This window comes from Lepus europaeus, chromosome 8, assembly GCF_033115175.1.
Source record: "Lepus europaeus isolate LE1 chromosome 8, mLepTim1.pri, whole genome shotgun sequence".
In the NCBI taxonomy this organism is placed as follows: domain Eukaryota; kingdom Metazoa; phylum Chordata; class Mammalia; order Lagomorpha; family Leporidae; genus Lepus; species Lepus europaeus.
Window position 1 is genome coordinate 21,534,325 of NC_084834.1, and position 26,712 is coordinate 21,561,036.

Genomic DNA, 26,712 nt, shown 5'->3' on the forward strand with positions numbered 1-26,712 from the left:
AAATCTTCGTCCATCTTCCACCTTTCTTCCATACTTCTGGGATTACTGTCCCAAGGGTAAGTTTTGGACTTGATATCTCAAGGTCACTTTCTGCATCACATGCTCTCATTACCAATGCATGAACATATTTGTTTTGAATAGATAGAATATGTTGGCTAATTTCTTCCACCTGATTTCTAAAAAGAATATATTGTAATAAAATAAATCTAACACAGCCCATACCAGAAGATGACTCTATCGGTTCCATTTATTACAAACCCAAAGCAAGACACTACTGAACCATTTATTATCTTAAACATGTGCTAAGATATGACATTGCTTTGATTTTTCTTTCCAAGATTGTTAACCCCAAAAAGTCTATTTTGGACTAAATTTAAAAGGTATTCTTTTTTAAGATTTATTTATTTATTTATTTGAACAGCAGAGTCAGAGAGAGAGAGAAATAGAAGAGAGAGAGAGAGAGAGAGAGAGAGAGAGATCTTCCAATTACTGGTTTACTCCCCAAATGGATGCAACAGTGGCTGGAAGCCAGGAGCCAGTAGCTTCTGCCGCATCACGCATGTGGGGCCCAAGCCGGTAGATCACCCTCACTGCTTTCCCAGGGGCATTAGCAGGAAACTGGATCAGAAGTGGAACAGTGGGGACTCAAACCAGCTTCCACATGGTGTGCTGGTGCCACAGGCTTCGGCTTTACCTGTAGGCCACAGCACTGGCCCTGAAAAGTACTCTTCACATGGTCTTCTTCTGCAGACCCTGTTGAGTGGCAACAAGTCATAATAATGCCATATGGAGTCTGGCCCTCCCACACACACTTGGTGCTCCCCCTCCTTCTCTCAAAGCAAAGCAAAGCAAACAAACAAAAAACTTGCTGTAGCTGTGTCTGTACTGCTTGCTGCCCCTAGCTGGAATCCAATGTGTAAGCTGCCTTCATTAAGTCTTTGATCCTCATGTAGCACTTTCTTCTTCATTTTTTAGTCGCAGGATTCCTGCTCAGTTCAGGAGATGTTACACCCTCTGTCCCACTGACACACAAACACCCTGTGGTTTCTATCTTCTCTCTCTTGAAAACAAATCGTATCACTATTCACAGCCAGGCATTGCCTCAAATAACAGTGAAATACAAAGTCTGAATCCAAAACTAAATAATTTTGGGTATCTGAAAATTAGCAGAACCTAAATTGTTATTAAAACACATAAAAACTACTTTCTTTTCAAAAGTAGGATTGATTGGAAATATTTGAATATTATATGTCTATGCATTTGGATAATGGTCCTGAGCCAGAACAAACTCACTTGTCTAGACACTGCATGTTGATTCTGGATGTTGCTTACCCTTTGAACTCAAAGTCAAGCTCAGATGAAAGGTACGTTTGTTGTGTGTTTGTGTGTGTGTGTTTTATCTGCTTGTTTTGATTCCATCTTTTGTGAATCAGTGTGAATAAGTAGTTTTCTGCTATTCATACTACTTGTGCAAAAGCAGTAGATAAGGACAATTCAGAACTCTAGATCCTCACTGGGTTTTGATTTTGTCTAACGACTAAGCTGTATGTGAGTATGTATGTGGCAGTAGACAAGGAAGAGGAAGGAATTCGAAAATTTGTCGCCTGTCAAATCTATTCAGATCAGCTGTAATGAACAGGGAAACTAGAAGAAGGAAAGTGGGAACGTATATAATATTTTCACTTAAGTATTTTTATTTATTTATTTTTTGACAGGCAGAGTTAGACAGTGAGAGAGAGAGAGAGAGAGAGAAAGAGAAAAAGGTCTTCCTTCCATTGCTATGGCCGGTGTGTTGCGGCCAGCGTGCTGCGCCAATCCGAAGCCAGGAGCTTCCTCCTGATCTCCCATGCGGGTGCAGGGCCCAAGGACCTGGGCCATCCTCCACTGCACTCCCGGGCCACAGCAGAGAGTTGGACTGAAAGAGGAACAACCGGGACAGAATCTGGCGCCCCAACCAGGACTAGAACCCTGGGTGCTGGCGCCGCAGGCAGAGGATTAGCCTAGTGAGCCACGGCGCCGGCCTCACTTAAGAATTTTTTAAATTGTTTTTTATTTATTTGAAAGGCAGAGTGACAGAGAGAGAGAGAGGGAGGGAGAGAAAGCAAGAGAGGTTTTCCATGTGCTGGGTCACTCCCCAAATGGCTGCAACGGCTGTGTTGGGCTAGGCTGAAGCCTGGATCTGGGAACTCCATCTGGGTCTCCCACATGGGTGGCCAGGAACCAAGTACTTAGGCATTATTTGTTACCTTCCCAGGCACATTATTAGGGAGCAGGATCTGAACTAGAGCAGCTAGGACTCAACTGGTACTATGAATTGGGATGCTATGTCACTAGCAGTGTTTTAACTGGCTGCACCACAATGCCAGCCCCCCATTCCCCCACCAAACTACTCTTAGTGGATTTTAGGAATTTAGGAAACTTGGAATAACAGAGAAGAAACAAGGTATAGCCATGAAGAGGACATGGAGCTCTGATTTTCTAACTATGTAGAAAAGTAGAAATTCAAATTTATTCAAGTCACTAGTAAAGCAAGGCCAAGTGTGAGGTATTCTCAAAAACTATTTATTTGAGAAGCAGAAACACTCACAAAGAATGACAAACAGGGAGGGATCCCATTTGCTGAGTCCACTCATTTCAATGCCGATGAAGCCTCTGGCTGGGCCCAACTGGCCTGAGCTGGGAGCTGGGAATGCAAGGAGTGAGGTACTGGCAGAACTGAAAAAGAAACAAGGAAAGAAAAATGGGCTGGCACTGTGGTGGAGTGGGTGAAGCTACTGCCTGTGACATCAGCATCCGCTGTGGGTACGGGTTGGAATCCCAGCTGTTCCATTTCCAATCCAGCTCCCTGCTAATGGCCTGGGAAAAGCAACAGAAGATAGCTCAAGTGCTTGGACAATTGCTACCCATAAGGGAGGCCCAGATGAAGCTCCTAGCTCCTGGCTTCCATCTTTGGCCTGGCCCAGCCCAGCCTGGCTGTTGGGACCAACTGGGGAGTGAACCAGCAGATGGAAGATCTCTCTGTCTCCCAATCTCTCCTTCTCTCTGTAACTCTGCCTTTCAAATAAATAAATCTTAAAAAGAAACAAACAACAACAAAAAAAATGAGAAATGGAGAGCTATCATGTAAGATCAAATATTTTTAATATTTTATAGAAGAGAGGGACAGTTTCAGCCAATAAAATTAGGAAACACTTACTCTAGACTGTGTGGATCCAGTAGAGGATAGGCAGGAAATGGGAAAACCAATCTGTCTTCCTTTTTCCTTTTTCCATCTTTTTTCTTTATCAGACACAATGCCATGGGGGAAATATTCACAGGTTGTGGCTGGGAAGAAAGAGGACGTGAAGTGGAAGCAGAAACAGTCAGTGAGCTTGAAGCCAGTTTGCTCTCACGACTGAGCCCCTTGTCACTGTGCCTTCAGCCTGGTCTGAGTTTTCCGGACAAGCCCCACTCCCTACTAGTCTGTGCGCAAACTCAAAGCAACCAATTGCTCTTCCCCTAGCAGTTACAGCAGCACGTACCTGACAACTGGGCCAGTTGGCAATATTAACCCTGTAGGTCACCATGCTGCCGGAGTGCACCTGAACACTGAGTAGAAAGAGTAAGGGAAGTCGCACAAGGCGTGGGGACTAGTGAGGTGGACGGCTATGCTGCCCAGCGGGTCCTGAATTTCAAAACTGTGACTAGCCAAGAATTTCCAAGTTTCCAAGAATATGTAAGATACATGTTAATAGTAATTTGGGGCCAGCACTTTGGTGTAGGGGCCACAGCCTGCAGTGCTGACACCCCATATGGGCGCCGGTTCAAGACTCAGCTGCTCTACTTCCAATCCAGCTCTCTGCTATGACCTGGGAAAGACTCTGCTAAGTCTTTGGGCCCCTGCTCCCATGTGGGAGACCCAGAAGAAGCTCTTGGCTCCTGGCTTCCGATCGGTGCAGCTCCAGCCATTGCGGCCATTTGGAGAGTGAACCAGTGGATGGAAGATCTCTCTCTCTCTCTCTCTCTCTCTCTCATTCTGCCTCTGCCTCTCTGTAACTCTGCCTTTCTAATAAAATAAATAAATTTTTTTTAAAAAAGTAGTAATTGGTTAGATGCTTCTAAAATTTTACCTTTGCAAATTCACAGGTTTGAGCTAGTAGAGATACACGCAATTCCTGAGTTGTGTCAGGAGATGGTGCCATTTATAAACAAAATGAGCATTCTTTGCTCAATATAACAAATTCTAATGATTTTTCAAAATGTTAATATGCAAAACAATTGGTGTCAAGGTTTTGCAACACATGTGTGCTTCCAAAAACCACTTATTCCTGAGGACATGTATTCTGCAGTTTTATTTTGTAGTTTTCATTACTATTTCTGTTATAAACAATTTCATCTGTTAAGAATACTAAAAAACTTCAACAAGAAAAAAAACCACCTTTCCACCCAAAAGTTATTTCATCTACATTTATATTTGGAATTGCATGAGGGTGAAGATAGATATAACCTGAGGAGACCCCCAGGTGGGTCATCTGTCAGCCTGGACAGAGCTCCTGTGAAACCACAGGTTTTTGATAAGGATCGTCCCATTTAAATCTCTTTATTTTTAGAAAATGACCTCCTCAAGATAGTGTTCTGTTTTTCAGTCCATGATAGCTTCTCATCAGTCCTTAAACACCCATTGCTGGCTCAGCCAATACATTGGTTTGCAGCTTATGTAGTTTGAGAAGCAGAACATAGCAACACAAATATTTAAATTGCCCTCATGTTTTACAACCTCAACTGCTGTATTTTATATAAAGGCCACAAAATGAAGATTGTTATTGATGACAATCAAACACAGCCTGAAGACTCCGGCTTGCTGAAGTCACTAATGGAGCAGACCCAGCCACACGCTGCGGGAGGTAGGTCCTGAGAACCAACTTCACCCCTAGGGGCTTGGAATAAGACAAAGGAAGGGATTTCTTTTAATTTATCCATTTGGTAGGTTTGAATTCCAGTGTTACATGGACATGATATAGGGCAAATAAATTTGCAAAATGTTGCTCAAAGAGTAAGTTATATAAGAGAGTAAAAACTAGTTTAAATACGATTGCATATTAGAATCTATTCTGTGTTTGTTTTTGTTGTTTTGCTCCTTTTGATTTACATTTATAATGTGCCTGCAGGTTTTATTTTTAAACAAAATAACACTTGCTCTGTCTTCCTCAAAATGCCCCTATGATGATCAGCACTCAACGGGAGGGCCACTTGCCCTCATTCCCCAGCATGTACTCTATCAGGAAGCAGAGTTCTCTGTCTTGCAGACCAGGGGGCTGCTCATTTAACCCATTCTAATCCCTCTGGCAGTCAGGCACAGCCTTGTTTCTTCACTATTCACCCAGCACATTATTATTATTATTATTTTTTTGACAGGCAGAGTGGACAGTGAGAGAGAGAGAGACAGAGAGAAAGGTCTTCCTTTGCCGTTGGTTCACCCTCCAATGGCCGCTGCGGCTGGCGCACTGCAACCGACGCACCGTGCTGATCCAAAGCCAGGAGCCAGGTGCTTCCTCCTGGTCTCCCATGGGGTGCAGGGCCCAAGCACTTGGGCCATCCTCCACTGCACTCCCGGGCCACAGCAGAGAGCTGGCCTGGAAGAGGGGCAACCGGGACAGAATCCGGCGCCCCGAGCGGGACTAGAACCCGGTTTGCCGGCGCCGCAAGGCGGAGGACTAGCCAATTGAGCCCGCGGCGCCCAGCACATTATTTTAAACATGTCCTAAAACCCAGTAAAGGGCTGAGAATGTTCCGGTAATGCCAACCAACGGTCTAGGGCAGATCTGTATTAAATGGACCGGCTGGTTTCTGACAGATACATGTGAGACATAGTCTCAGGATAAAGCTTGCAAACAGCCATACCTAGCACGGCCAGTTGCAGTTATCAGATCACTTTCCCTCCTCCTGGATTTGATGCCTGTAATAGAGGAGATGAAGGTGCCCTGAGAGTGAGCTACCCCTTTAATAATGAATTCTTCACAGGTGTTTGTAATCACCACATAATACACAAAAAAAAACCCAATAATTAGATTGATCTTGCTAACTAATAAGAATGAAAAAAACCCTTTTCCATGTTTCCTACTCTGTCCTGGGACTGAGACAGTTGCTATATACATATTATCAAATTTGATATTAAAAAGAACACTAGGTGGGTGCTGTTGTAAGATTTTAATCTTTTTTTTTTAATTTTTTTTTTATTTTTGACAGGCAGAGTGGACAGTGAGAGAGAGACAGAGAGAAAGGTCTTCCTTTTGCCGTTGGTTCACCCTCCAATGGCCGCCGCGGTAGGCGCGCTGCGGCCGGCGCACCGCGCTGTTCCGATGGCAGGAGCCAGGTGCTTCTCCTGGTCTCCCATGGGGTGCAGGGCCCAAGGACTTGGGCCATCCTCCACTGCACTCCCTGGCCACAGCAGAGAGCTGGCCTGGAAGAGGGGCAACCGGGACAGGATCGGTGCCCCGACCGGGACTAGAACCCGGTGTGCCGGCGCCGCAAGGCGGAGGATTAGCCTGTTGAGCCACGGCGCCGGCTGTTGTAAGATTTTAGTTCAACTTCAGGCTCAGCAGATTTTCCTGCTTTTTTTTATAGTCTTGAGAAAATAATCACAGTGTAATTTGCAAGCACCACCAAACACTGACCATGAAATGGGCTCCCTCAGAAAATGTTGCTAAGTGCATATTATATGCACCCACGTCTGAAGAAAGTCTGTAGCTAGTTGTTAGTGTCAATTATTTAATGATAAGTAGAGCTTGACAGTGCTTGAGAGTAAATTAATGCCAGTCAGTTAACAAAAATAATACTTCTTGAATTTTAGCAAAGGACACAACATTAATTCATCTTACTATGAGCATTCATGAGACTGTGGAGTACTTGTTTCTTATGTGAGAATTTAAAAATTTACCAAACCCCTTAACTATTTTACCATTACCACATCACTTCTGAATTAGTAGAAAAAACAGCTGATATTGTTGAGTACCTATCAAGGTCTAGGTCATGTGCTAAGCTCTCTGCACACATTATCTTCCCTATACACACAACCAACTCGTGAGCAGAAACTGTTGCTGCAGTAGGCAGAAGAGGAATGAGTGAGATTCAGAAACTTGGCTGAGGATGCCAGGTTACAAGAGGTGAGGGCTGAACTGGAAGTTAGACTTCCCATTGCAAGGCCCAGCCCATCATCTGAACTGTGCTGTGTTCTTCCCTGAGCAAAAGGAGTCTTTGTATCTTTTCCTATGGACAAATTAAAATAAATTAAACCAAAATAAAATTCCAGATTTCATATATATATAATATCTCCAAAATATGTTAGTACAACTCTCACTGGTTCTTGTCAATCAATATCAACAAATATTCTTTGAATATTGACAGTCTTGAAAAGATTAGTTCATTTATGAAGAGGTAGAACAGATTTCTTTTTTTTTTTTAATTTGACAGGTAGAGTTAGACAGTCAGAGAGAGACAGAAAGGTCTTCCTTCCATTGGTTCACCCCCCAAATGGCCGCCACGGCCAGCACTGAGCCAATCCGAAGCCAGGAGCCAGGTGCCTCCTCCTGGTCTCCCACACGGGTGCATGGGCCCAAGCACCTGGGCCATCCTCCACTGCCCTCTGTGGCCACAGCAGAGAGCTGGACTGGAAGAGGAGCAGCTGGGACTAGAACCCGGCGCCCATATGGGATGCTGGCACCACAGGTGAAGGATTAACCAAGTGAGCCACGGTGCTGGCCCCAAAAATAGATTTCTTAACTGATGAAGCAACTGTAAACATTCAGACTAAAGAACCCACAAAACCAAAACTATTGTTTATGGAAGCATATAAAGCATGGAAGCTGCACTCACCATAAATTCCAACACCACAGGACAAAGATTAATTGAAGAGCAGATTGCTTTTAGCTCCACTTAAGATATCAGAAGAATAAGACTGATGTAGCTCTGCAGAGGGAGCCTGTTGTAGTCCATGGCATCGAAAGGACTCTCAATTCTTCAGGGGCAAAGGGTATTTTAAAAATTACAGGGGCAGGTATTTGTTCCAGCAGGCAAGGTGCCACTTGGAATACCTGCCTTCCATATCAGACTCCCTGGGTTCACCACCCGGCTCTGCTCCCATTACCAGACTCCTGCCAATGTGCACCCTGGGAGGCAGAGGATGATGGCTCAAGTAGTTGAGTCTCTGGCACCCATGTTGTAAAGCTACACTGAGTCCCAGCCCCACGACTCAGTCTGGCCCAGATCATGCCATTGTGGGCATTTAGGTAGTTCATCAAAGAATGTGATCTCTCTGTATACATCTCTCTTTCTCTCCCTCTCTCTCTCTCTCTCTCTCTCTCTCTCCCCTTCTCCCTCTCCCTCTCCCTTCTCCCTCTCTGTCTTTGCTTATCAAATAAATAAAAATTCCAAAAACAATTCAAGCTAGATTTTAAAAACATTACATGTTGTAGGAAATTCATTCAAGGTGGGTTGATTTTGAAGCTGGAATTAACCTCATATTAATATGATGCAATGAATACATTTGCATTAATAGTAGTCACTCTGAATAGCATTAGCATGTTCTCAATAGATTCATGTAGGAAACACTTGTACTTTTTGACTCCTAAATAAGTCATCCAATGCAAAATAATTTTGAGTCCTTAAAAATAACACATAAAAAGGGGTAACCTGTTTGGCTTCATATGGCTCATGTTTTTTACACATAAGACCAAGGTTTCCTAACTCACTACTTTTTTTTGTTATTTTTTTGGGCAAAATCGTAAGGATTCTTAGAAAAGATAAAGCTCTACCTTTCGAAACAAGCCCTGCCATCTCCCACTGACCGAAAGAAGTTTGACCATGACTTTGCCATCTCCACTTCCTTTCACGGGGTGCACAACATTGTCCGGAACCAGAGCAGGTGGCGCCAGGCGATGTGGGCCGCTGTTGTGCTGGGTTCAGTCTCACTCACGGTGTGGCAGATCTACGGTCGCTTGTTCAACTACTTCAGATGGCCAACCACAACGTCTGTAGAGGTGCAGTATGTGGAAAAGATGGAATTCCCAGCTGTGACGTTTTGTAATTTGAACAGGTAAAAATCACTGTTTGCATAAAAATTAATCTTTATTTCTTTGCTAACATAAGCTTTCTTGGGTGGCTGTCATAAATATTAGCATTGACCAAAGACATGGTATTTAACATATGTAAAATTACTGAAGTTCTTATACTTGGAAGCACAGCTCTATGAAAGCAAAGAAGCTTATTAATTTCTTCCTTTACTGACTTTCATTTCTATTACAATTAAATGCTAGGTTCCAGTTTCTATGTTTGAAAAATAGATATAAATTTTTGGACTCCTGCCCTTAAAGCTTATCAATTAGTAAAAAAAAAAAAGCTATACTAAAAAAGTAAACATCACAATGTAATATGGTAATTGCATGTTACAATAAAGTTGTTTTCAATGGCTCCAGAAGCACAGAGAACAGAGTAACTATCTGTTTAGGGTGTCATAAAAGTCTGGGTATTACGAGACCAGAGGCTCAGAGGTGGATGTGAGGAAGAACTGGAAGAGAGAAGTACTGTGCAAATGCACAGACATATGGAATGTTGTGGTACTTCTGGCAAGATAGTTGATGTAGTGGAGGCAGGGCTAACTTCATGGATATGTTCCCTGGGGCAGTCGCACAGGGCCCTGAGTGTGAAAGAGCCTCACACTTGATTTATGCTCGGTTACTGCTGTCACATCAGAAAACTGCCATCCGCTAACTGTGCGCCAAGTCTGCAGGGAGGAGGCCAGATTTGCCCAGCGAGCTCCTGCAGGTGAGTTCACATGTTGGATTTTTCCATGATGTGGAGACCTCCTGAAGATCGCCTGTTCGCCAGCTATTTGACCATGGAGAAAGCATTCAGCCTCCTTGTCAGGCGTCAGATGGGTTAATAGGCAGTCAGGGTGGTCCTGATGGAAATTTAGGGTGCAAAATGATTGCTTTTCCCAAAACTTACCTTTAGCAAGGTCCAAAGTGCCTGTCCCATTCCTTAAGAATTCCCAGTTTTGGCCGGCACCGCGGCTCAGTAGGCTAATCCTCCGCCTTGCGGCACCGGCACACCGGGTTCTAGTCCCGGTCGGGGCACCGGATTCTGTCCCGGCTGCCCCTCTTCCAGGCCAGCTCTCTGCTGTGACCAGGGAGTGCAGTGGAGGATGGCTCAAGTGCTTGGGCCCTGCACCCCATGGGAGACCAGGAGAAGCACCTGGCTCCTGCCATCGGATCAGCACGGTGCGCCGGCCGCAGCGCGCCAGCCGCGGCGGCCATTGGAGGGTGAACCAACGGCAAAAGGAAGACCTTTCTCTCTGTCTCTCTCACTGTCCACTCTGCCTGTAAAAAAAAAATTCCCAGTTTTACCATGAGAATAGCAAGGGGGTGGTGAATATGTTAAACAAGCTAATCAAAAGGCAGAAATTAGATTAAACAATAAGATCCAGGGACCATAATGGGTAAAGCTGCCCTCCTGCAACACTGGCATCTCACATCAGAGCAGCAGTTCAAGTCTCAGCTGCTCTGCTTCCACTCCAGCTTCCGCTAATATACCTGGGAAAGCAATAGAAGATGGCCCAAGTACTTAGGCCCTTGGCACTCACGTAGGAGACCTGGTTGGAGTTCCAGGCTCCTGGCAGCTGCCTATCCTAGTCACAGACATTGCAGCTATTTGGGGAGTGAGCCAGCCAATACCTTGAAAGGTATTCTTATGCAACTATCAGAAAGCTACAGTGGCTATACTCATCTCAAAAAACAGACTCTAAAATAATGCATATTACTAGATAGAAATATAAGTATTTTATAATGATAGAAGTTTTACGCCATCATGAATATATATATATATATATATATATATATAGAGAGAGAGAGAGAGAGAGAGAGAGGACACTTCAAGACTTTCCATTAGTAATCAATAGAGCAACCAGAGAGGATCAATAGAGTACTTAACATACTCGAACATTCTTATACAAATTAGATTCAAGAAACACCTGCAGAACTCTACCCATTTATGAGACAATGTGCATTATTCTCATATACACATGGTTCATCTGTTGAGATAGACTAAATGAAAGCATAAACAGGTATAAGGAATTGAAAGGATTTTAGATCAATTAAAATATGTTCATCAGTCTTCATAGAAAGAAATTAGAAATCAATAAAGAAATTTGGCATACTCACAAATATGAGAATATCAAACAATGCACATTTAACTAACCAACAAGTTCTAGGAAAACTCACAGAGGAAATTGGAAAACATTTTGAGATGAATGAAAATTAAAACACAACATGTGAAATTAATGGGGCACAGCTAAAGAAGTGATTACAGTCAAAGGGTATTAAAAAGATAACCAAAACAGATTAAAAAGCTATCTAAAGAAAATACATAATACTGGCCAGTGCCATGGCTTAACAGGCTAATCCTCTGCCTTGCAGCACCGGCAAACCAGGTTCTAGTGCCGGTTGGGGCGCCGGATTCTGTCCCAGTTGCCCCTCTTCCAGGCCAGCTCTCTGCTATGGCCCCGGAAGGTAGTGGAGGATGGCCCAAGTGCTTGGGCCCTGCACCCGCATGGGAGACCAGGAGAGGCACCTGGCTCCTGGCTTCGGATCAGCATGATGCGCCGGCCACAGCGGCCAATGGAGGGTGAACCAACGGCAAAAAAAGGAAGACCTTTCTCTCTGTCTCTCTCTCTCTCACTATCCACTCTGCCTGTCCAAAAAAAAAAAAAAATACATAATACTCTATGCTTTCATTCTTTTATATTTTTGTATGAAACAATATATTTCTCAGAGCTCAAATCACAAATCAATGATTTAAGATTTGTGTTAGATGGTGGTATTTATTTATTTATTAAAGATTTTATTTATTTATTTTATTATTAAGAATCCAGAACCTTCTTCCAGGTCTCCATCAAGGTTGCAGGGGCCCAAGCACTTGGGCCATCTTCCACTGCTTTCCCAGGCCAGAGCAGAGAGCTGGATTAGAAGACGAATAGCTGGGACAGGAACCAGAGCCCATATGAGAACAATGAGGCATCTGCAGTGGTTTGAAAACCCTTGTTTAAACCACATGTTCTATACATCTTTTGAGAGAAAGCAAAACTGAATATTATGAGCTGTTCAGTTATCAGCTAGCGGTCTGCTGATAGATCTCAATTCCTATAATCTTTTGGTGAAACTACCTGATTAACAAGAGACAGATACGCAGCATGGGGAGATTTGGTCAAGGGACTTGGGATTACTAGGAAGAGTTTACATGTGTGATTGGTTCCAGGGGCCTATCCAGTGTATGTGACAGTAAGAGCACATCCTGTTTAATACTCTACTCCTCTGTACTGCAAAGTTACTTTAGTAATGGCTATGAAATTAAACAAATGGCCAGCGCCACGGCTCAATAAGTTAATCCTCCGCCTGCGGCGCCGGCACACCAGGTTCTAGTCCCGGTTGGGGCGCCGGATTCTGTCCCGGTTGCCACTCTTCCAGGCCAGCTCTCTGCTGTGGCCTGGGAGTGCAGTGGAGGATGGCCCAAGTCCTTGGGCCTTGCACCCGCATGGGAGACCAGGAGAGGCACCTGGCTCCTGGCTTCGGATCAGCGCGATGCACTGGCCGCAGCGTGCCTACCGCGGCAGCCATTGGAGGGTGAACCAACTGCAAGGGAAGACCTTTCTCTCTGTCTCTCTCTCAATGTCCACTCTGCCTGTCAAAAAAAAAAAAAAGAAAAGAAACAAATTAAACAAACAATGCATGCCATAAATGTTTAAAAGTAAAATAAGCACAATACGTAAATAGGGGTAGTGACAGATTAGTGCATTTTAATGCTAATGTATTTTTAAAGGACATGCTTTAAAATAAATACTTTACAGCAATGAAGAATAACATTGTTCCCTTTTTCTGCCCATTGGATGACTTCATCAAAATGAACCTTTCCATAGTTAAAGTTCAACAGTGCAGCCAGAGTTGCAAATTTAGCTTCACTCATGGTTGGTTAAAGAATAATTCTTAACTTTAATTTTGAAAAGTTTCTTTCACATGAAGTAGCAACTGCACAAATAAGATGATTTAACCGCATAAAGATACATTGAGCAGCGGTTCAAGAAAATTAAATTTCACAATAAATTCCAGAAACTGCAATACTGTTCATGATTTTGTTTCTTTAGAACATAATTAAGTGATTTTCAAATGTTTCTGGGTAAAAAATTTCCACTAAAATGTCTTCATCATGAAATTTATCATAAATTTTCATTATATTTACTTAAAAACTTTTGAAATCAGTTTTATTCATTAAAATCAAGTAATGGCTGGATATAATAGGGACTGGTACTTTTTAATCTATTGTTTTGGGACAAGAAACTCAGGGTTCTTCAACGTTATAATCACCATGCTTCTTATTTATTCCAAATCTGTTTAAATTTAAAACAGTATTAAATGACTTTTAATAAAATGTAAAATCATGATTCATAAAAATAGAAAAGAGTTTTATATCACAAATTTTATTAATTAATGAGAGATATGTAGCATGTTTAAATTGGCTCAAAAGAGAAGAGAAATCAGACATTCATTCCAATTCTGCTTCTCCAAAAACAATTTGTAAAATAGATATATTTTGGGGCCAATGTCATGGCATAGTACATAAAACTGCCGTCTGCAATGCCAGCATCCTATATAGAGACTGGTTCAAGTCCTGGCTGCTCTGCTACCAATCCAGCTCCCTACTAATGTGCATGGGAAGGCCACAGAAACTGGCCCAAGTTCTTGAGCCCCTGCTTCTGTGAGAGACCCAAAAGAAGCTCCTGGCTCCCAGCTTTGGATTGACCCAGCCTCAGCTATTACAGCTATCTGGGGGAGTGAATCAGTGAAGAGAAGACCTCTCTCTCTCTCTCTCTCTCTCTCTCTCTCTAACTCTGAGTTTCAAATAAATAAAATAAATCTTAGATGTACACAACACACACACACACACACACATCTGGGGAGCTAGAGTTGTAGCTTAGCAAGTTAAGCCACTTCCTGTGACTCCAACATCCCATACCGGTGATAGTTTGTGTCTTTGCTGCTGCACTTCCAATGCAACTCTCTGCTAATGTGCCTGGGAAAGCAGTGCTTGGACCTCTGCACCCACACAGGAGACCCAGAGAAAGCTCCTGGCTCCCAGCTTAGGCCTGACCCAGCCCTGGCCTTTGGGGAATGAACCAGAGAATGGACGATACCTCTCTCTCTCTCCCATTCGCTCTTTCTGTAACTCTACCTTTCAAATAAATAAATACATCCTTTTAAAAACCTACACACACCTTGTTAATATGTGGAATACTTGGGCATGTTTTGGCAGGACTCAATGAAGGACTGAGACAACTGGAACATTAGAAATGTATGTATTTGGAGCCGGCGCCGCAGCTCAGTAGGCTAATCCTCCGCCTTGCGGCGCCGGCACACCGGGTTCTAGTCCCGGTCGGGGCACCGATCCTGTCCCGGTTGCCCCTCTTCCAGGCCAGCTCTCTGCTGTGACCAGGGAGTGCAATGGAGGATGGCCCAAGTGCTTGGGCCCTGCACCCCATGGGAGACCAGGAGAAGCACCTGGCTCCTGCCATCGGATCAGCGCGGTGCGCCGGCTGCAGCGCGCCAACCGCGGCGGCCATTGGAGGGTGAACCAACGGCAAAAAGGAAGACCTTTCTCTCTGTCTCCCTCTACTGTCCACTCTGCCTGTCCAAAAAAAAAAAAAAAGAAAAGAAAAGAAAAGAAATGTATGTATTTGGGTCACGCATTTTGGGGAAGCACATTTAAAACCATTACCACACATAATCAGGATAGATTTAGTAACTGGTTACCAGTGTTAAATTGTTGAAGCAAAACAATATATTTATTATTTTCTTTTACTTGGTCCTTCTCAGAATATGTTAAGTAACATAATAAGGTAATCCTTATCCAAGCAATGTTTCTTAAAGGCTTACTCAGCAAGACTTTAAAGTTCAAATTAAAGCCAAAAGAAAAGCCAATAAAAACCATTTTGGTTTTAATCAATACATCACACAAAAATCACACAATCAATACATCACACAAAATTTCACTTCCTTGTTCCTAATATTGTTCAACATTATTTATTGAGTTTAATCCATTTTTAAAAGAACATTTCAAGGAATCCTCTTTTTGCCTTTTAGCCTTTTTATCTATTGTGTTTGTACTTCCCACAAGTGTGATCAACCCTCCAGTTCTCTGAGTTGTCCTAGGCAGAATCCAGTGAAGCTTACATAAGGGAGCGTGGACGCTGAGCCGGTGCAAGATTCCAGAACCTCAGGCTCTGGGAGCAGAAACTGGTAGTGGACACAAGGAGTCCATTCACTGGGGGTGTTGCCAGATCATCAGGCACTAGCAGGAGCTGCTCAGTGGAAAACTGCATATATTTGTGGCGTGTGAAGGAGACAGTACAGCCCCCGAACAGCAGCTGCCTGCCTGAGAAGCAACTTGCTAGGGCTTTTGTGTTAAGAGCTGGGGAGTGGCCCAGATGCAGAGAAGAGAGAGCTGGGAGGGTCTTCCTGTTTGCAGTATATGTCTTCACACATCATGCCTTCAAAAAATCTGCTTCCAATTATTTTATTTTATTTATTTTTTTTTGCAGTTTTTTTTTATTAAACTTTTATTTAATGAATATAAATTTCCAAAGTACAGCTTATGGGTTACAATGGCTTCCCCCCTCCCATAACTTCCCTCCCGCCCGCAACCCTCCCCTTTCCCGCTCCCTTTCCCCTTCCATTCATGTAAAGATTCATTTTCAATTCTCTTTGTATACAGAAGATCAGTTTAGTATATATTAGGTAAAGATTTCAACATTTTGCCCATATAGCAACATAAATTTAAAAAAACTACCATTGGATTACTAATTATAGCATTAAATAGCAATGTACAGCACATTAAAGACAGAGAACCTACATAATTTTTTTTTCAAATTAATTAATTTTCTATGCCATTTCCATTTTAACACCAGGTTGCTTTTTTTTTTTTATTTCCAATTCTCTTTATATACAGAAGATCACTTCAATATATAATTAGTAAAGACCTCATCAGTTTGTGCCCACACAGAAACACAAAGTGTAAAAATACTGTTTCAGTACTAGTTATAGCATCACTTCGCTTTAGACGACACATTAGGGACAGATCCCACATGGGGTGTAAGTACACAGTGACTCCTGTTGCTGATTTAACAATTTGACACTCCTGTTCATGGCGTCAGTAATCTCCCTAGGCTCTAGTCATGAGTTGCCAGGGCTATGGAAGCCTTTAGAGTTTGCTGACTTTGATCTTATTCCGATAGGGTCATAGTCAAAGTGGAAGTTCTCTCCTCCCTTCGGAGAAGGGTACCTCCTTCTTTGATGGCCCCGTTCTTTCCACTGGGATCTCACTCACAGAGATCATTCATTTAGGTCTTTTTTTTTTTTTTTCCATGATATCTTGGCTTTCCATACCTGCTATACTCTCATGGGCTCTTCCGCCAGATCCGAATGCCTTGAGGGCTGATTCTGAGGCCAGAGTGTTGTTTAAGACATCTGCCATTCTATGAGTCTGCTGTGTATCCCACTTCCCATGTTGGATCTTTCTCTCCCTTTTTTATTCTATCAGTTAGTATTAGCAGACACTTGTCTTGTTTGTGTGATCTCTTTGACTCTTAGACCTATCAGAGCTATCAATTGTGAGCTGAAATTGATCACTTGGACTAGTGCGATGGCATTGGTACATACCATCTTGATGGGATTGTGTTGGAATCCCCTGGCACATTTCTAACTCGACCATTTGCGGCCAGTTTTAACTGTTGCTTGTCTGTGGTGATCTGGCCCTCTCTAAACACAATGCTGCACGCTAAGTTTGTCTGATACATTCTCTGAAAAGCAAGCTGAAGCAAATAAACTGCTTTCGACTCTGCCCTTCTTTTTCCTAAATCCGACACTCTTGGTTGCAGAACCCTGGTATCCTGTGAGGAGGCATTGTCAGAAACTTGAAATAGCTTCGAGGTGTATCATCCTACTAGTGATTCACATTGCGTTTCTCCCCAGAATCTGTTGTTAATGTAAACTGCTACCTCTTCAAAAGAGTCCCAGAAATACTTTGATCACGACAGGTAAGGCTTGGGATACACTGTAGTGAGGTGGAATACTATTACAACAGAGGCTGAGTACTCTCAGAGGAGCTGGCATTGTGGCTCAGTGCGGTAAGGCACCACTTGGGACACCTGCTACTCTCATTGGAGTTCTGGCTAGAATTCCAGCTGCTGCACTCCTCATCCAGTTTCCTGGTAATGTTCTTGGGAAGGCAGTGGGAGATGATGGTACAAGGATTTTGGTCCCTGCCATCCATGTGGAAAACTCTGATGGAGTTCTTGGCTTCTGACTTTGTCTTGGCTGAGCCCTGACTTTTGTGGCCAATTGAGGAGTGAACAAGTAGATGGAACACCTCTCTCTCTCTCTCTCTCTCTCTCCCTCTCTATCTCTCTCTCTCCTCTCTATTACTCTGCCTTCAAAATAAATAAATAAGTAAATTTCTTTTAAAAAAAATGGTGTCTCAGAAAAGAGAACTGAGAGACTGGTGTTGTGGCATAGCAGGTTAAGCTTCCACCTGCAACACCAGCATCCCACGTGGGCAATGGTTCCTGTCCCCATGCTCTGCTTCACATTCAGCTCCCTCCTAATAGCCCTGGGAAAAGCAACATATGATGGTCCAAGTAAGTGCTTGTACCCCTGCCACCTCTGTGGGAGAGTTGGATGAAGCCTCTGGATCCTGGTTCCCCCCTGGCTCAGCCCTAGCCATTGCAGCCATCCGGGAGTGAACCAGTGGATAGAAAATCTATCTCTCTCTCTCTTTCTCTCTCTCTGTCTCTCTCTCTCATCTCTCCCTAACTCTGAATTTTAAATACATAAATGAATCTTTGATAAGAAAGGAACGGAGGAAGGAAGGATGAAAGAATGAGATGAAAGCAGGCCATTGACAGGGTTCTGGTACCTGGGCTGTTTCTGCAAGGATCCCATATGGTTAAGCAAGGTTTTATATGAGATGCTGATCATGAAAACTGTTTTCTCATCTCTGAAAACATATAAAAGGCTGGTTTGATGTGTTTTTTTCACCCTCGTTTTTTGTTTTGTTTTGTGTATGATCCACTTTGGGAAAGGATTTCATATATTTTGTGCTAGAAAGGAAAACTATATACATATAAAAGATAATATCAAGGAAGCAAAACTAGAGTACATGACATAAAGCAGATCCAGGAATGATCACAAGCCCCGTACCACGTGGCCCTGTCCATGTACCAAGCATGGACCACACAGTCCTCTCTATGCTTTCTAGCAGCCAATTTAAAGAGAGAAAGTTTGCTTAGTTTCAAAACTTGCAGAATTCAAAATGTGGAAGTAATGATCATATTTGGAAAAGAATAAGAAGCATGCAAATAAAGCATCGTACCTACCACAAAGCAGGAATTTCTCAGCAAAATGAGGATCACAAAATAACACAGATTTTAGGATAAGTACATTACTTCTTCTTCTTCTTCTTTTTTTTTGACAGGCAGAGTGGACAGTGAGAGAGAGAGACAGAGAGAAAGGTCTTCCTTTGCCGTTGGTTCACCCTCCAATGGCTGCCGCAGCTGGCGCACTGCGGCCAGCGCACTGCGCTGATCCAATGGCAGGAGCCAGGTGCTTCTCCTGGTCTCCCATGGGGTGCAGGGCCCAAGGACTTGGGCCATCCTCCACCGTACTCCCTGGCCACCGCAGAGAGCTGGCCTGGAAGGGGGGCAACCAGGACAGAATCCGGCGCCCCAACCGGGACTAGAACCCGGTTTGCCGGTGCCGCAAGGCGGAGGATTAGCCTATTGAGCCGCGGCGCCGGCCAGTGCATTACTTCTGCTTTGGTTGCTAGAACATTGACAATAATGAGACATTTATTTAATGAATACTTACCGAATAGTCACTATAGTCCCGGCACCCTTCTACAAGTTTTCAGAAAAATAATTCTTTTTATCCTTGTTGAGATAGGTTATATGAACATATACTATTTTTAACAAGGGAGGAAATGAAATGCCAGGCAGATGAAGGCATTTGGTAAGTCATACCACTACGTGGCTGTAATGATCAGGGCTTGATTGGAGAAACAGACGGCTACAGATGGAGTAAGAGATGTATTTCTGGGGAGGAAGCTCTCGCTGGGTGAGCAGTCACTGTAAGTCTGTTGTCTGTTTCTGGCCCCAAAGTCAGCAGAGCCGGTAGTCAGAAGGAAAAACACATGTGGAGACAGGGGAAAGCATAGAAGCTGGTAATGCACATCTTCTTCCCTCTGATCCTAGAGGTATGTGTGACCTGCAGGACACAGGGCAGCTTCATCAGGTCTCACTTCCACCTCACCCAGGATTTGAGGAAGCAGAAGAGAGAGATTGAAAACATGCTGGCCGCTCCCCCACAACAAGTTGACTCTGCAGACCAGCTGCAGTGTTTTGAGTTTCTGCTCTACTATGGACCTCACAGTGTAACGAGATATGTACAAGGAAAGGAATGTTGGAAAATACAACTGAAACTAACACAGTGAAAATGTCAGCCCTGAGACTTGAACCCAGGAAATCTGGTTCCTAGGTGCTAACAACTACACATTCCCAGATCTTTCTTTGAAGGAGAGAAGAATACATATCCATTGGGATTCATTCAGAGTAGGGTCTGGAAAATATTCCAAGTAACTCAAACTGTATGTACAAATGCAGGGTAAATTTCACCATATGTCAAAGACCACTGAAATCCAATTTTTCTTGATTGGAGTATAGTGTAGGAGATAAAAAGAGGAGCTGATGGAATCCTGATGCTTAGTGTCTGTCTTCTGGATAATCACCAGCTTTTATTATTCTAAGTATTGGCTTTCTTCTAACTAATAGGTTTCAATCTGATGCTGTAGCCAAATTTGGTATGGTGATTTTATTATGGGATATTGTATCTAAAGTCATCCATCTTCAGGATATTGGAGCAAATTCTACTGCTTCTAAAGAAGCTATGGATTTTGTTACAAGTCATCAAAACTTCAGCATTACAGAGTTTGTCAGGAACAACGGTTTTTATCTCAACAATAACACTTTGTTGGAATGTCAGTTTTTTGGAAAGCCATGTGGCCCAAAGGTAATGATTTAATATCTCTCCAACACTATCAACAGAATAGGCTACTTTGCTGTGCTGTTTCATATGGGGATAAAGTTTACTCCCATAGGGAATCCATCTTAATTTTCTCAAAGATTGTATTTCATCAACTTGGCCTCATGATATCAGATCTGTGTAATACACGTGAGACAAGTTTCCTCTTTCACACAGTTACATAGGAAAGGTAGTGAACTGAATGTTGATTACATTTCTTGCAGTATAGTACTTCCAACAGGTAAATAATTTAACAAAAAAAGTTTTAATTTTTCTCATTCATCACAACTTATTCCAATATAATCTTATCATAAGCAACCACTATTATTTTTTATTTTTGTGATATTAGAAACTACAGAAAATGAATGGATCCAGCATTTAATAAGAAAATTGTATATATTATATATCCATGAAATATTTTGTTAACATATATATGCACATATACATATATATTCACTCATAACACATGTGCAATTCAGTTTTCGTTTTTTAATTGATTAATATACATTTAAGAGAAAGTGCTGGATATATCTGGAATCTGCCAATGGAAAGATATGTCAGTAGTGGATCCCATTTTCCAGGTAGCAATTTTGTAATCTGTTTTCTTAAGTGCTTTTAAGTAAACTCCACAAGGTCATTACTCTTGGATTCAATTTCTTATCCCTGTTGTAGCCTTCTTTGGCATGCAGGAAACAGAAAATTAGGTGAAAGACATTTAACAGAGGTGAAGCCACTGGCTACAATTTTACTTTAAAGAAATTCTACTAGGTTGCTTTTTGTTTACCATCATGCTCAAACTCAGCTCCCAGAAATTTTGCATTAGAGACGAATTTCAAGTTGCATATTATGAACACCCAATAAGAAATGAATTGATTTCATTCAAGTGGGAAGCCTAAGAGTAGAATTTGCTTCAGAAAACACTGAACCAAGGCAGCCCAAGACTATCATTAAGATCCTGTCTTTGTTTCCGTCTCTTAACTCTGCATGGCTGTTTCCTGTATGAGCCCTCCCCACTCAGAGACACGGAGGCTGTTGGCAACACCAGATTCCATTATTACAGTCTGACACTACACTATCCATGCCCCATACCCATGGAAGTTGCTAATTGGCTCTCTTTGTGACACATATCAATTCCTGAACCAATCACAGAGTAGAGAGGGTGGGCTGTTAAGGCCCAGCTCTGTGGCAGAGACGGTTGGTACAGGAGGGTCAAAGGAGCAGAGTGACGTGATTGACCTGCAGTGAGCACAGAGGGGAAGGGGTTTCTCAAAGGCAGGGTCCTGAAGTAGTTCTCCACAGGTGAAACACACTGCTGCAGATCCACAGTGAAGCATAAAGCAAGCAGTGTTTACATGCGGGGAAAAGATGTCTAATTATATATGAAAATGTCTTCTTTATATAATCACAGGCCAATTGACAAGTGTATATGTTTCCAAATGAAAACTATCCCTGAAGACATGTATAAATCACCAGACGGCCATTCTTTCTGATGTTTCTATATCCTCATTTAGACATCTGTAATTTTTTTGAAGTTAGACAATTTGAACTTTTGAAATGACAAAAATACCCTAATAACTGTATTTTCTCTCATTCCTTTTCATATTGGAGGATTTTGCACATGTCTTCACTGAATATGGAAATTGTTTTACTTTTAATCATGGTGAAAATAAGCAAGCAAAGGAAAAAGTGAGTGTGTCTGGTAGAGGCTTAAACTTGGTCTTCGATGTCAATCAGGTACTGAATTTTCTTAAGTCTAAACAAAGTTGAAGGCAAACAAGAGGGGGGAGTGGGATTAGGAGAATCCAAAAATGTGATCAGAAACGTCTACCCTGTAAAAAAGCTCTCAGAAATTATATATTATCTCAGCTTTTGTTGGTTTAGCCTAGATTCCCGTGATTCTATATAACTATTGACTTAGAAATTAAAAAGTACTGAAACAGTATTTTTACACCTTGTGTTTCTGTGTGGGTGCAAACTGATGAAATCTTTACTTAGTATATACTGAATCGATCTTCTGTATATAAAGATAATTGAAAATGAAAAAAAAAAACTTGGTGTTAAATTGGAAATTGCATAGAAAATTAATCAATTTTAAAAAAAAATCATGTAGGATCTCTGTCCTTAATGTGCTAAACATTGTGATTTAATGCTATAACTAGTACTCCAACAGTATTTTTCACTTTGTGTTGCTATGTGAGGGCAAACTGTTGAAATCTTTACTTAATATATACTAAACTGATCTTCTGTATATAAAGAGAATTGAAAATGAATCTTGATGTGAATGGAAGGGGAGAGGGAGCGGGAAAGGGGAGGGTTGCAGGTGGGAGGGAAGTTATGGGGGGGTGGGAGCCATTGTAATCCATAAGCTGTACTTTGGAAATTTATATTCATTAAATAAAAGTTTAAAAAAAAAAAAAGAAATTAGGCCGGCGCCGTGGCTTAACAGGCTAATCCTCCGCCTCGCAGCGCCGGCACACCGGGTTCTAGTCCCGGTCGGGGCGCCGGATTATCCCGGTTGCCACTCTTCCAGGCCAGCTCTCTGCTATGGCCCGGGAAGGCAGTGGAGGATGGCCCAAGTCCTTGGGCCCTGCACCCTCATGGGAGACCAGGAGAAGCACCTGGCTCCTGGCTTCGGATCAGCGAGATGCGCCGGCCGCAGCGGCCATTGGAGAGTGAACCAATGGCAAAAAGGAAGACCTTTCTCTCTGTCTCTCTCTCACTGTCCACTCTGCCTGTCAAAAAAAAAGAAAAGAAATTAAAAAGGAACAATTTAGAGCATAACCTGGAGACTTTTAACTGTCTTTCATTATTGTGACTCCAGGAAATATTCACACCATAAAATAAGTAGAAATTTCCAGATTGCAATGTTGTATTCTAAATAGATAATTGAAGATGACTCTATGCATTTAAAAAATCTTAGATTTTCATGTAAAGAAGGCAACTAGTCATACACATTTGACAAATCAAAAAATCTATATCTGTAAAAGTGATGAAAACTCATTGCTACGTACAGAATGCTGTACAAAATGGACAGTCTCGTTTCTGGAAAGTTGTAATTAGCCTAAGAGTTTGTCAGTGTTCAGGCTAGGGGAACATGTGTTCGAACACCTGGGAGATGCAGTGGTGTTTCTTCAAAGGTGTCTGGTATAGTTCCCACTATGTTCTCATTTTATTTCTTGCATAAACATTTCTAGTATTGTAAATTTAGAGGATATTCTGTTCCATTATTGTGATTTCATTATTGAAAATTTTGAAATGTTGATGGATGCAGGATCCAAAAACAACATAATTAATGTCAAAGGTAAGAAACACACCTGGTCTTCTTGATTCTCAATTCCCAATCTACATGAAAGAGGCCATTGGCCACTTTTAAGAATTTCTTACAGGATCGCATCATAACTTTTTCCTATTTCCTATTCAAGGTAGTTTTTTTTTTTTTTTTTTTTGACAGGCAGAGTGGACAGTGAGAGAGACAGAGAGAAAGGTCTTCCTTTGCCGTTGGTTCACCCTCCAATGGCCACCGCGGCCGGTGCCCTGCGGCCAGCGCACCGCACTGATCCGATGGCAGGAGCCAGGTGTTTATCCTGGTCTCCCATGGGGTGCAGGGCCCAAGCACTTGGGCCATCCTCCACTGCACTCCCTGGTCACAGCAGAGAGCTGGCCTGGAAGAGGGGCAACCAGGACAGAATCCGGTGCCCCGACCGGGACTAGAACCTGGTGTGCCAGTGCCGCAAGGCGGAGGATTAGCCTATTGAGCCATGGCGCCGGCCAAGGTAGTTTTCTTTATGCTAAAACAACATAACACAGCACATAGCAAGGCATGCATCTATCAATAATTGTACATGTATTTAATAGGTTCAGGTCACTAAAATATTAACTGTACAGTCAGCTCAAATATTAGTTATGCATCTTATTAAATAGAATTTATCAAATATTTTTAAAATGCAGCAACTCAACGTCACTGAAATGTTATTACAGACTAACCAATTACATGTTTCTTAGAAAATCGTGTCAGGTCCATGAGAAATAGAGTTTGGAGTTAAAAATTGAATATTAAACACATTTATAAAATGTAATTACATAAACTGTTGTTATTCAACAAAAATCATTATATTCTTAGGTCCATTCCTTTTGCTTAAGATAATTGAACCATTAACAGTGATCATTTGTACTTGGGGTATTTACCCCAAGGTGAAATGGGATTCATGAAAACCTGGCCTTTGTCTTAGGTGCTTATTTTTCACAGCTTTTATATGAAACCTTAATATTGAAGCTTTACTATGAAATATGATTTTAGATAAGTCAAAGGTCTCATGAGATGATAAAACTCAATCCTAAACTTATGTAGAACAGATATAACCACTGAGCAACTTGGGGGAACGGATGTTTTTATTTCAGGAGGCGTTCACTGATAACCCAGCCGTGGGTTTTGCTGATGCTGGGATCATCTTTGTTATCCATTCTCCAAGGAAAGTGCCGCAGTTCGATGGTCTAGGCTTGTCGTCGCCAGTGGGCATGCATGCTCGGGCAACAATCCGCCAAGTGAAGGTAAAAGTGCAGTCTAGTGACTGCAGTGGGGTGATGAACGCCTTCGACACAAATGCTGCTTTCCTATAGAAGTCCCCTTCTCCAAGCCATTAGAGCCCCACTGGGCACGCCAACATTCATTTCAGATTCGTTTCCTTCATCTGGAGGCATAGATTTAGAGAATACAGCGAATGCACACACACACAGTAAAATGAAAGCTGAGACTCCTATCAAATCCAGCACGACTCTGAATTTCATCAGAAACACAAGGGGCCATAGGGGAGACACTCAAATTGCTGAGCTTTGCAGTTTTCTCATTGGAACTCTGAGAAGGGGAAAATGACTGTGGGAAGAGCTTCGACGTGGTCTGGGCAGGTGTCCATTTGCCAGCCACTTTCCCAGTAATTTCCTTAATTAACTTCCTGGATTTCCATGCTCTGTCTGCATAATCAGGGGTGGTGATATTTCCCTCTCATAGTTATCATGAAGTTTAGATGCAGGACCATGAAGAAAGTACTTACTTTGTTGCCTGGGACAGGATTATGCTCAGTGAAAGATTTTTTTCTTGTGATTTTGGTTGCTGTTTTGTGGGTAAGTTAATATGCTAATCAAACATTTATATAGATGATTTTTGTTTTTCTTATATGAGCTAATTTTTAGAGTTAATCTTTCTGGTTTCATTGATTAGAGCTTGGATTATATGTCAAATTATCACTATTGCATTTACCTTTAGGGATTTTAAGGTTAATAGAGTAGGCAAAATTGGCAAATACACTCAATTAAAAATATTAAAGAGCTATAAATCAACCTCTCTGATGGACATTGTGTGGATTCATTTAAACCAGGCATTTCTTCTACCTTTAGACAGTCCATCAGGAATACCCTTGGGGAGAATGTAATCCTAACATGAAACTGAAGAATTTCAGCAGTTACAGCACCTCTGGTTGCTTGAAGGAATGCAAAGCCCAGTACATAAAAAAGCAGTGTGGATGTTTGCCCTTTCTGCTTCCAGGTAAACAAAGAATGAAGACCATTCCCTTAATTACCTTTAACTTGAAATATAGGAAATCTACACATCATTATATTGATTTCCACTCTTAGGAAATTTTACACTGGAAAATGTTCACTGGCCAAATATAATTATCACTGAGCAATTGAAAATCATGGAACGATAGTAGAGATTTCTGGAAAAGAAAGGCGTGTTGTTAGGGTGGGTCCCAATTCTTATTTCCAAAGGTTAAAATCAGGTGCTCTCAAACGTCAGCAACTGCACATCAAAATTTTCTCAATTTGAAAGCAAAATTTGACCTTGAATTTAGCTCTTACTAACCATGAAGATTTCATGGTAAGGAAGTTTCTTTCTTGGGGACTGTAAAAGAAGCCTCAGGGCTCTTTTGCATGCATCTGAAACATTTGCAGATCCATGAATCTCAGAGGCAGGCAGTCAGCAAGGCCGGAAGGGAGGGTGGCGAGGAGCTGGATCTGATCCAGCCAACTCATCCGAATGCCACAATTTCTCTTCTAGGTGATCTTAACCTCTCAGTGTGTCCTGTAAAACTGAGAGCATAAGAGTTCCCTACTTTATGCGGTTGTTGTAAATATGAAACAAGTATGTAAACGGTTTACAAAAATGCCTGGCATAGAAAATGGAATACCTTACAAATGTCGGACATTTTAATTCAGATATCCTTCCTTCCTGGAGTAAAGCTATAAAGAAATGTACAGTGCATTAAGGTCATATAAGTTTGGCTCTACAAGTTTACCGTTTATAGCCCACTTCCTCTCTCTCTCTCTCTCTTTCTCTCCCCCCTCCCCACACCTTACACAGAGGCTCCCACATGACATTACCAACTGCCTAGCAAACTGTGTCTCAGGGATTTCAAATCATCTCTTCCTTCTTTTTGTTTTCAGTTTTATAATACTTTTTAACATTTATTATTTTTTACAGGTTTCATATATGTCGTAGGTACAATTCTAAGAAAACCATATTTCCCTCCCTTCCTCTCTCCCTCCTTCAATCACCCTCCTTCCATCC

General features: G+C 42.1%; 2 protein-coding genes and 1 long non-coding RNA gene across 3 annotated transcripts in view; 2 read left to right on the forward strand and 1 right to left on the reverse strand.

The window, feature by feature from the left end:
- LOC133765234 (ATP-binding cassette sub-family E member 1-like) overlaps positions 1–26,712 on the forward strand; it is a 1,116,285-nt gene that overhangs the window by 101,296 nt on the left and 988,277 nt on the right. The gene's annotated exons all lie outside the window — the stretch shown is intronic.
- LOC133765486 (uncharacterized) lies at positions 2,542–3,364 on the reverse strand. Its single transcript, XR_009866600.1, has 2 exons — positions 3,197–3,364; positions 2,542–2,715 (listed from the first exon to the last, which is right to left on the reverse strand). It is a non-coding gene; the product is annotated as an uncharacterized LOC133765486 (long non-coding RNA).
- ASIC5 (acid sensing ion channel subunit family member 5) overlaps positions 4,745–26,712 on the forward strand; it is a 39,035-nt gene continuing 17,067 nt past the window's right edge. Inside the window, exons 1-6 of the mRNA XM_062199320.1 lie at positions 4,745–4,883; positions 8,764–9,070; positions 19,901–20,138; positions 21,759–21,884; positions 24,549–24,698; positions 25,542–25,689. Coding sequence (XP_062055304.1) covers positions 4,745–4,883; positions 8,764–9,070; positions 19,901–20,138; positions 21,759–21,884; positions 24,549–24,698; positions 25,542–25,689 — 1,108 coding nt within the window. The remainder of the gene's footprint in view (positions 4,884–8,763; positions 9,071–19,900; positions 20,139–21,758; positions 21,885–24,548; positions 24,699–25,541; positions 25,690–26,712) is intronic.